This window comes from Impatiens glandulifera, chromosome 8 (genome assembly GCF_907164915.1).
Source record: "Impatiens glandulifera chromosome 8, dImpGla2.1, whole genome shotgun sequence".
NCBI lineage: Eukaryota > Viridiplantae > Streptophyta > Magnoliopsida > Ericales > Balsaminaceae > Impatiens > Impatiens glandulifera.
This window is the reverse complement of record NC_061869.1, coordinates 1,573,514-1,585,952: the sequence shown is the minus strand read 5'-3', so window position 1 is coordinate 1,585,952 and position 12,439 is coordinate 1,573,514. Positions and strand designations below refer to the sequence as shown.

Sequence of the window (12,439 nt, the reverse complement as noted above, 5' to 3'; positions counted from 1 at the left end):
TACTAACCGACCTACACCATTTTGACCGACTCCACACTATTTAAACTGAATCACCAAGTTACAAAAACCGACCCATCAATTTCCAAACCTGTCTTATTCAAAACCGGTTCTGCCTATCTTGTGAGTGTGCTGCTTCAACCTGAAACAAACTTCTTCCGCGCTTGAACCTGGTTCAAGAATTTGTGACAGTTTGTGTAGTATTGAAACCCCGGTGTTAATCTCTAACCGGATTAATCACCACCCTTTGAGTGAGACGCGTTAACCGGTCAAACCCCGGTCCTCCAGCCGCCACCTAGATCCTAACAAAATAGTTAATGTATATTAAAAATGATAAAAAAAACATTTAAACAAAACGATATAAAAATATGTTATCCCCTCTTCTAGCTTAGGACAATAAGAGCTGGATATACCCAGCCTCCTTAAAAGGTTATGGGTTCGAACCCGTCAAGCGGAGAGTTCTATGTCTGGTTAAATGTGTTTGCAGGCTATTTGCTTAACTCCTTTATTATCATTTTTTTTTATAAAAAAACGTTACTCAATAAGTTATCAAGCCAATAGGTTCTCGAGAATAATGATTAACTTCCTAATCGACACTAAATGGATCTCGAAAAACATTATAATAATATAATTATGAATGATATGAATCGGACGACTCCGATCAATAAAATTTTGACAATTTTTCTCGAATCAAATAGTCAACCAAAAAATAATTGTAATTATAACCTCAATTACGTAATCTTCCATGACACATACATCAATCCAAATTTCATACAACTATTAAATTATTCGAATATCACCAAATGAATTTCAATAATACTCAACAAAAGATTTCAGATATTAGTCACTCTCAACAATAAAAAATAAGTGAGTTTTCGAATTAATTTCTTTATGACACATAAAACTAACTATAATAAACAAAACATTTTTTCATTCACATATAATTAGTAAGAGAACACGTTATAAAAGAACAAATTATAATTATAGTAATGCCCATATTAATTTATTATTATTAGTTTATTTATAATTAATTATATATAAATAATGATAATAATATGCAATTATGTATATAAATAATAATATTTTTTTTCTTAAAGTAAACTCTTGAACTATTTTTTTAATTTTAAAAATAACACATCACAATTATAACTCTGTTTTTAATTTAGTCATACATATTCTCATTTAAATAAAAATAAGTAACAAAGAGTTGTGGAGAGCCCATTACCCATTATTCGGCTCGGCTCGGCTAGGCTTAGGCCTTTGCGTATTGGCGCCACTTGTTCTTTTATGAGGCCGACAAACTTCCATTAAACAAGGTCTGACACTAAACAGCTCCATATTAATCTAATTAATTTAATCAACAATCTTCTATTTAATTATTCACATTCTAATTATTTAATCAAGGGATGCATGACAAAATTATAATAATATTAATAATTCAACTTCTTAACAAACTCAACCCACTCGTGATTTACATATCAAACTCTATTCTTTATTATTTATTTTTATTTAGGTAAAAATAAAATAAAACTTTCAGGAAAATCAATTTTCCTGAAATAGAGAATTCGACGAAAAATTGCATTAACTAATTAAAAAAATGGGTGAATTTGGTCTAAAAGAATAGTATATAAAATAGAGCCATGCAATAACATGGCACGAAAATGACAAATTAAATATAATTAAATATAATAACATGCAGCACTAAGAATTGTACTATCTACCATTAAAATATTATAAGCACTAAACCCCAAACATTACTTACTACTCCCATTAAGGAAGCGTCTCAATTCTCTTTACGTTAATCTTTTTAACTTTATTATAATTAAATAAATTAAAGTACATAAAGTAGTGTAATGTAGTGTAGGTGGAAAATCAATGTAATTTAATTATGAAGAAATCACATGCTTCGTGGCATGCTTTGATTCCCTTTTAGCTACAAAATATAAAATATCAAGACAAATTTTGTATTTCTTTTAATCAATTTTTTATTTTTATTTTTTATTTTTATCGAGAAGGCCAGCCCAATTGGAAGAAGGGATGATCGATCTTCTCAAGAAAGCATGAGGAGGAGATCCCCAAAAGGAAATATATATATAATTAATAAAATTAATCTTCTTTTAAAAAAATAAATATTTTTTATTTACATTTGCATGCTACCTTACACAACACTTAGTCTTGCTTTTATGAAACATCTCGTGCCTTGTCCGCCGCTAATTTTTCAGCTTTCCTATTTAATTTACGTTCATACCAACTTTTTTGTTTATATATTTTCTTATTGTATTTAATTTTAGTTAGTTAAAATATATTAATATAATGTTGTTGATTGGTTTTACTTTTACTTTTGTTTTCATGTTTGATAATTCTTTGGACCTTTAAGATTTTAATATGTTTGTGCACTTAAACTAAACTAATTAATATTGAACACATTTCTCTCTATTTTAAAAAATAATAAATAACACAATGCTGAGACATAATAAGTAATTGAAGAAAACATTATAATTAATTGCAATCAATATGAACATAAAATATAATATATATAGCATTACAAAACTGTGTTAGGCAACACTATGCACAAATTAAGAACATTAAATAATACAACAATTAAACCACTAAATTCTACATGCCCATATTATCCTTGACCCCATTTTTTTTTTTAAATAAGAAAAATAAAATAAAAAATGGGCTATAGCTAGATAGATAAAATTTGTCTTTTTCTTCTTGCAATATTCAGCTTGGGGGTTAGTGTATTAAATAAATGGACAAATTTTGATTTATAAATAAATAAATATATGCACTCGATCTTACACAAACAAACCCGACCCATTACTTTCGAATGATCAGGGCCGTTCATCTTGTGATTGAACAAGATGTTTAAATATGATTGGTGCACCATGTTGGGGGTGGAGTAGAATTAACACGGTCGGAGCATGTTGATATTTTGGAGACAAACTGAATGTGAAGCGATTAAGTATCATCGCCAACGTGAGTTTCGCTTGCAAGATCGCGAGATTTTGACCTATGCAAGTTCTGATCCCGAGTCCGAATGGGATGAACCCAACCGGATGTTTTGCAGCTCGGGCTACCCCGTCTGTGAACCGGGCCGGGTTAAACTCGTTTGCATCGTGACCCCATATTGCCTGATCGTGATGAACCGCTAGAATTGGAATTAGAATTTCAGTACCGTTTGGAACCTTCAATGAACCGAGCTCCACGTCAGCTTTTGTCCGGCGAATTGTCGCAACCGCGGGTGGATATAGCCGGAGTGATTCATTTAGGATCATACTAAGCTGGAAATTAATTAATGTCACAAAATTAATATTGGTACCAAAAATTAAATGTCAATATTATTATTATTATTATTATTATTATTACCGTCTTAAGCTTAGGAATGTCATCTTTAGATGGCACGTCACGTGGGCCGCACACCTTAAGGACCTCGTCACGTGCTTGGTCCTGCCAATGAGGATGCATGGCCAGTAGTACGGTCGTCCACGTCAGCAAATTCGTCGTGGTCTGTTCGCCGGCGAAAAAGAAGCTCTTACATTCCTCGGCAATATCCCTCACCGTTATCCTCGCCGCCGGCGTAATATCAGTCGCCGATTCTTTCAAACTCGCCTGAATCATAAGACCCAGAAGATCTTTCGGCACTTCATGATGATGATCACCGGCGCCGCCACCCATGGTTTCATCCTCCGCCGTGGATTTCTCTCTCCTCTGGTTAATTAAATTTTGAAGAGATTTCTTAATCTCCTTGTCCAACTTCCAAGATTTCATGTTTCTCTTCGTGGGTAGAAATCTAAAATTAAAAATCAGAGAAACAGAGTCATATTTTGATCAACATTCTTTTTGATTAATTTAATAAGGTAGGTTTATTACTACAAGTACTGAATCATCAGCATCAAGTACTAAGAAACATGTGACCACCTGACTAGAAAAAAAAAAAAAAATTGTACCATTCCAAAAAGACAGCTCACTGTAGTACTACTGAGATCGATTTAAATGATTTCATATTCGATCTTTTTTTTTTTTTTTTAATTTCTTGATAACCCAGATGGGGAATTAAGTAAAATAATAACCTGTAAATAGGAAATGACAATTTCTGAAAAGCTTCTCCGGCCAGAGCCATCTGTTCGGCCTGTAGTCGGAAAATAATTTTGCCTTGTTCATAACTGGATCCAAACGCAGTCCTAGTAATCACCTCTTCCGTTAACGTTTGGTACCATTTAGAAACATCAATCTCAATCTCATCTTTTTTGTCAGATTCTGACATCCTCCATTTGTCCAACATTTCACCCACACTTTTTCCCGCCAATGGAATCAATAACTATACAATTATATCAATCATCACAAATTTATTAATTTAAATAAAAAAAAATTAAAAAAAAAAAATTTACTTTGAGATTTTCCATATGGAAAGTTGGGGTGATGATTCTTCTATGGTGAGCCCATTTCTCCCCCTTGAGACTCAACAAACCATCACCTTCAAGTTGTTTGATCAAAGGATGAGCTTCCATTTTCTCATAATATTCAGACTTGGAAATGAATATTTCTCTTATCAGGTCAGGATCAGATACGGCCAGCCTCACCGTGGGACCAAACCACACTAGAAATGTTCCACCTAAGAAATTAATTTTAAAAAAATCAATAAAAGAACAAAAACGGAAAAAATAGTAGATAATCCAAAAGAAAATGATCAAGTTTGTAACATTATGATACAAAAAGTACAATCCAAAATACTGATAATCGTTATGATTGAATAATTTGGACAAGAAGCAAACAAAACATGCTAGCTAGCTAGCTAGCTGTCTGTCTGCCTGTCTCTCTGTTTCTCTGTTTAGCTGATCATGATCATTAGAGACAGAGATTGAATTGAAAGAAAAAGAAAAATTAAAACTAACCGTAAATCTTTCTCCAATGGTGGTAGAATGAAAGAACTCTTGGTAAGATGTTATGAGAATGAATCATGGGTTTTGAAGAAGCTTTAGACATGAGATTGAAGAGTTCTTTTGCATTTCCAATGAAGAAATGGTAAGGAGGACCCTTTATGCCTTGTTTGGAGAAATGTTGTTCAATCTTTCTTGGTCTCCACCATAGCTCTACCATAATCTTCAAAGCTAAAACTGTCAAGGATAAGTATAATACCATCATCAAACCCCCCTCCATAGATAATTAAACAAACAATTTCAAATAATCCTTTTGGGTTGTTTTGGGTGCTTCCTCTTATCTTCTTCTACTTCTCTGTTGCTTAATTCATTGTGTCATCTCTCTTTTTAATGCCAACAACAAGTGGAGAGGGAAGAGAGAAGAGAGAAGAGAGAGAAGAAACGGGTTTGGAATTGCAAGGCCAACGGCGTAGGGGCCGCCATTGGAATTATAAGGGGGTCAACGATCGATGGCATTAATCCTTTTTATTTATTTATTTATTTGTTTATTATAATGTTACCCTTGTCTTTTCTAGCTAATATATATATATATTATTATTATTATTATACAAATCTATTTTAACTTTTTCTCATTTTCTAAATATTCGAAATCAATTTATTTTTTTATTTTCTTGTTTTCTTGTTTTGGGTTGTAATTGAACAATTCTCTTCGATTCAGTTACATACTTTCAGAATTCTCATTAAATTCCAAAATGTCCCACTCCTTTTAACATGTATACACACTATATCATATATAAAGTAATAATTGAACCCATTTCTTTTTTTTCTTTTTTCTTTTTACAGAATATTATAAGTAATGATGGATTCAAAATTCAGAATTGTGGTAAGACTGAAAAAAATTGGTTATAGCATTTAAAATTATAAATGGTTAAATGGTTTATAATTAGAGAGTTCTAAATCATAGTTTCAAACATGTAAGTATTTATTTTTAGGTGGTCCTAAACGGTCACCTAATTCGTCTGAGTCTAGGACCAACTTTAATTAACGCGTGACTTAGATATATATAAGGATTGAAATGATTTTAAATTAATTGACGATCATATAATAATATTAATATTTGACAAAATATATATATATATATATATATATATATATATATATATATATATAAAATGATAGAACTAAGTAGAAGGGAAAAATGATGAATAATGAAACAAAATTTGTCAACCTGCTTGACAAATGTTAACTATTTTTTATTCTTAATGTATAACTATGTTTGTCATATTTTATATTATAATAAGGGTTATACTAATTTTCAACATTAAAAAAAAGTATATTTAATTAATTTGATTTTTTTACACCATAATTTTAATGCCTTGGACAAAAGAGATGGATTGGAACAACATTTCAAAATATACTATAAACATATTGTATACCTATTAAAATAAATAAAGTGTAATCAAATTTAATTTAAGTGAAGATATGATTATATATGAATTGTGATGTTAACTTAGAATAATGGTAAAATAAAGACTATAGGTTTTAATAATAATTGTAATGTGGTCAAGTTAGTTAGTTAAATATATGTATATATAGGCATTAAATTAGGGATAATAATTTAAAGAAAATATAGGTAGGAGGTATGATTGAGAAGTAAAATATTACCAGCAAAGAAGTAGCTAGCTAGGCCTGGACCCCTAAACGATCTATAAATCACGTAACGCAATTACTTATAAGTTAATAATTATTGCAATTAAAACATGAAATAATTGATTTTTTTTCCTGTGCCAGTTTTATTATAACATTATCCTTTTTTATGGGGTTTCACAATATTATTTCAATGTACCTCATCCACATTACAAGTGAACGCTCAGGATGAATAAGGACACATATTTCATCATTACCTTTTAACTTTATTTTTTTATTTTTTTTGTTATTCATTGACGTACCTACAAAAATAAATACTTATAGATTTTAACATCTATATATGTATATCTAAAAACTCTCTATTATATGTCCAGATAATTATTTATAGGGAATAAATCTCTAAAATTAAAAAAAAAAAAAAAAAAATACAAAAATGTATTTAAAAATTTTAATTATCTGGCAGACAGTGGTATATCCAGTCAAGAGATGAAAATGACATTTCTCTAACAGATAATTTAACTCAAACTGTCTTAACACATGGAATAAAAGATAACAGAATAGATGGAAATTTGATGTTTAAATTTCAATAATTGAGTTGACTAAATTAAAAAAATTATAATAATAAAAATAATAATAGATAGTTAATTATCATCACGAGAAGGAGGCACATAAAAAATGAATATTTTTATGTTTAAAATTATTCATTTCTTTTAATATATAAATTATTAACATTATTAAATAATTTTGAGTTTCAAAATCTAAATATATAAATTTATTTAAGCACAAAAATACAGCATTATATGAAAATAACAAATAAAAAAAATACTTAAAAAAAATTATTAACTTCGTAAATTCTCGAGGAAACAATTAACTCTCCAACAAATTTTACTGATTTTTCTGTACACATCTCGTTCTTGACATTGTTTGAAATATTTATTGTGTTTTAATATAAGTTAAAATATGATTCCGGATATCTTAGATTGATTGATCAACATAGTTTATAATTAAATTAATATAACATAATTAAAATATTATATACTATTATTTTAGTTAAATTAATATTAATTTGAATGATATATTTATAGATAAAATAAACTTTAAAAAATTTATAATTTTTTTTGTTTGGTTTAAACTCATGTCCAACTTTATAAAAGAGAGTCTATCTTTATTAAAAGTTTCATTTATATTAAAATTGAAAGAAAAAAAAATCGTTTAAACACAAAATTAAATCATGACATGAAAATAACAAATAATAAATAAGTTATCGAGCTCGTAAATTCTGGAGAAGAACGATTAACTCCTCCGACAGACTCTAATGACTTTTCTGAACAAATCTCAGTAAACATCATAATAATAATATTATAAATAATACGTATCGAAAGACTACCGTCATTAAAATTTAACAATTTCTCTAAAACCAAATAGTTGAAAAAAATATGTAAACCTATTATACACCTTTATCAATCCAAACTTATCGTTCCAAAGTAATTAACTAAAACTCATCAAGGAGGGTCAATAATAATAGATTAATAGGTCTGAACATTTTATTTTGTAGGTGGTTTTTTTTTTTTTTTTTTAGTATTTACACTCAACCATTAACAACCAATAACAGAAATATTAATGAAATTGGTTACTTTTCATGTATTTAAGTGCTTGATGGGATTGAATGTTTAGTCAACTAACTTTATTTAGTAGATTTTTTTTAAGTATTTTTTTATAAAATAATTTAAAATGTATTAATATATAATAAAAAAATATTAAATATTTAAGTAATTTAATTGATATTATTTAAAAAAAATATTTGATTAATTTACACGAACAAGGCCCAAAACTGATGCTTGTAAATTTGTAATTTACTTTTTTTTAGTAATGTAATCTTAATGATCATCGTTTGTTTCCAGCCAAAACAAAATAAATATAATAGGCCCCTAAATAATATGATATGTTGTTTGTTTTCATTAGTTATTTCTTATTTCTTGCACTTTTATTATGTAATTTATTTATTTTAATGTCATTATTTTTATTTTTGTAATTCAGTGACCATTTAAAAATTATGCACATAAATTAGAATATAAATCAAATAAGCTTAAATATAATTAATCACAATATATTAAACTTAAAATCGTATAAATATATCAATTGCCAATATGAATCACTTCTCAAGTTTCAAAATTTAGACAGTTTGGCCCAAAACATACTTGACCAAATTTGCCAAAGAATATACTTAAACAAAATTAACAATACCAATTTGTAATTATCAGAAATTTAAATTTAATTGGAGTTTTTAGTACATTTAAATTTAAATAAGCTAACTCTGAAATTTAATCTTATTGAAAGTTAAATGATCAAATGTACCCCTCTACATAGGTAACAACTGTCAATAGTTACAAATCGGGTTGGTTAAGTTTTTTTAGATAAATTTAAATTTTATTCTACTATATGAATCAATCAAGATTCTATATTCCACAATATATCAGGTAAATTTTACATATTGCATCATTTTGATCATTATTTGAATATCTCAACTCTATGTATCCAATCATTTATATTTTTAATCTTTTAAAACAATTTTTAAATAATTAATTAATTAAGCAAAATTAAGTATAAAACATCAATATAATCAGAATTTCAAAAAAAAAAATTATTAAACAAAAACGTAAAATCAAATTGGTATATCTGCAAAATTTATTCATTAATCATAACATTAATTAATATATTTTGCGTGCGGTTAGATTAGTTGCGATTACTTGAAAAAAAACCTAATAGATTGTTTTTATATCAAAACTCTATATTTCGCCCTATAACAAACTGTATCACATATTTTTTTAGTTCAGATTGTGATGATATAACAGTTTGAAAAAATCATATCGATCGATATGAAAACTCACCTCTAATAACATCTAACACAATTTAACTTCCAAAGTTTATGCGATGCTCTTTGGAGTGATCTCCACATAGATGATTGAAAATCATTAATTCAAATGGTAGTTATTCTTATTTTAAAATCAAAACAAAAAATAATTTTGATTTCAAATTTGTCAACTAGAATTGTTTGATCTACAATTAAAGTGAAATTCCATACTCTAATTGCAATGATTCACCAAGTTGACAATATATTAAGATTAGAAAAGCATTTACACATTTCAATATCCACCAAGTATAGTGTTTGTCAATATTATTTCTTACTTAATAAAAATTGAATGCTTACAAATGCCAAACATACTCAAGCAAAGCAAACTTATGAATAGAACTTTGACATATGCATAATTTCCCAAATTAATATAACCAATCTTATGAATACAACTTTGACATATGCATAATTTCCTATATATGAACCATCATCATATATATTCTTATCCATCAAAATAACAACTATTTTTTCATAACCCCAAACAAATCATTCTTGAAATCCATTAATTGGATACAAATAACAAACAAAAATCATTTATCAAAGATAAGGAATAGAAGATTTAAATGAGAAAACACACATAATTCATCAATAAGAATTGAACATGAAATGTAAAATAGAAATGGAAAGAGATATAGATAGAGATGTAGAAGAGGGGGGTTGTTGTATTGATGTTGAATTAGTGCACATGGGAACAAGGGTGTCTCTAAAATGAAGGGTTTATTTGTGGGGAAATATGCTTTGGTTGACCCAAGCAATCACTGCCCCACTTCCTTCTCCTTAATCTTGTCTTAATACTCCCAAGACATCTCTGCCCTACCTGCCCCATTTGCCCCAATTGCCCCCTCTCTCTCTCTTTCTCTCTCACACACACAAACACACACACTTCTCCTTCTTCTTCCTTCATGCAACCGACAAGTTACAGAAGAAGAAGTGTTACAACTAATTAATTAATTGTTTAATTAGCAAACACATCAATAATTAATTCATTAATATAATCTCTTTTGCCTAAACATTGTCCAGCTAATCATTCCTTCAAAGGAAATAATATGAAATTATAATTATTTCACAATTCAGAATCAGAGATATTGTATCACATCACTTTGCTTTGCTCCCTTCCGCGTGCAAATTAATTTTATTATTATTGATTCTAATAACACCCAATTATTTAATTAGCTCTATTTTTACTTCTATGTAAAGCTATTTTTAACATGATAATCTTTTAATTATTATATGGAATTAAAATTTTATATTAAATTTCCTGATAGCTGACATGTTAATAAGGACAAAAAGAAAGGGTGATGGCAAACACACAGGCTATTGAGTTTTCCTACTCACCAAATTAATGCAACCAAAATTTTCAGCTTTCTTTTTCATTTATTGGCCCCATTTGAAAGTTTTTTTTTTTACACATGTTAATTATTCTTTTTTTTTTTTTCTTTTCTTATAAAATATGCTATCACATAACTTATTTATTAGTGATTCATAACTTATTTTTTTATATTTAAACTATATTAAAGAGTTGAGATGACATTCTGATATTTTTAAAATCAGAAGTTATTCAATATATATTTAAAATAAAATATATTATAAATTATAATTCAAGTTAATACATTTTGTTTTATGAAACAAATAACCCTTATTACCCAAATGTAGGGGTGAGTCGGTACGATATACCTTAATTTTTATTCATACCTTATACCTTTATCGAAAATTTCGGTTATACAAAAATTTTATATTTTTACCTTACCTTGATTTCGGTATAAAATAAATTCATACATTTACCTTACCTTGATTTCGGTATACCTTAATTTCGGTATGGTATAGATATTATACCTTTAATACTTAAAAAAATATATTAAATTAAAAAAAAAAACAATCACATCGGTAAGGTAAATATGTCATATATTGAATAATATTTTAGTATAATTACATTTTGATATTATTCAAAAATTATATTTCTAAAATTAAATTAATATCAAATTTATTTAATTATTTCCTTATGAGGATTATATATAATTTATAAATACTATTTCGGTATATCTCGATATACGAAAATTTTAAAAATCTCATACTTTTACTGTATCAATAATTTCGGCATCAGTATTATACCTTACATTTTTTTCGATATACCTTAAAAATCGATATTTTTGATAAATTGTGGTACAGTATTTTCGATATACTTATAATATCGGTAATTTGTCTGACCCCTACTCAAATGTTTGTTTTGAGGCTTTTACCCATTTTTTTATATTATAAAAAAAATGTATTATGTAAATTGTTTTGTAGCTCTTATATTTCTCATGTTTTTAATTAAAAAATAATTATTAATTTCTTTATCTTTTAAAAAAATGAAAAATATTGCAATGTTTTTATTCATATGGGAAGAAAATAAAAAAATAAAGGGAATTACAGTGAGTCCTAACTCCTAATTAGTTTGCAAATCCCACAATTCACTACATCGTATCTCCTCAAAGTATTTATTTTTAATGATTAATAGTAATACGAACCACATGATAATAATATAATTGGTCTATCAATTAATTAAATTAAGTTAATAATTAGAATGCCATTTAATTTAATATATTATAATTACCTCATGTTTAAATTTTAATTAGATTGGACTTTGGAGAATGAAGAAACTAACTTAGCTGTCATTCTTTTCGATCCTTGTAATATTGTCTCTTGACAAGTACAAATTGTGACATGCCTCATTGACTTTAGCAAAGGATTAGTAGCTAATTTAGTATGATTAATTTATGTGTTATCTATTGATAATGTACAATTAATTCGAAATTATACAATTTAAATACTTCATGAATCATTTATCTCTAAGACGCTTACATTATATTTAATTGGAGGTTATCTTCCTGTCATGAGGGCGCGTTTGATTGAGTGTTTAATTTGAACGTTTGCGTAATAATTTGCCACGGTATTTTTGCGTAGTAAACTAACGCAAAAATTATAATCAAACACATTTTACGTTTAAACGTAATTTTCTCTC

At 27.6% G+C, this 12,439-nt stretch overlaps 1 protein-coding gene across 1 annotated transcript; it reads right to left on the bottom strand.

Moving 5' to 3' along the window:
- Nucleotides 1–2,759: 2,759 nt before the first annotated feature.
- On the bottom strand, nucleotides 2,760–5,195 carry LOC124912134 (cytochrome P450 734A1). The gene is made up of 5 exons (XM_047452697.1): nucleotides 4,896–5,195; nucleotides 4,392–4,615; nucleotides 4,074–4,321; nucleotides 3,370–3,793; nucleotides 2,760–3,284 (listed from the first exon to the last, which is right to left on the bottom strand). Exons 1-5 carry the CDS (start codon nucleotides 5,158–5,160, stop codon nucleotides 2,835–2,837), a joined length of 1,611 nt encoding a protein of 536 aa, XP_047308653.1. The 5' UTR covers nucleotides 5,161–5,195; the 3' UTR covers nucleotides 2,760–2,834.
- Nucleotides 5,196–12,439: the final 7,244 nt, after the last annotated feature.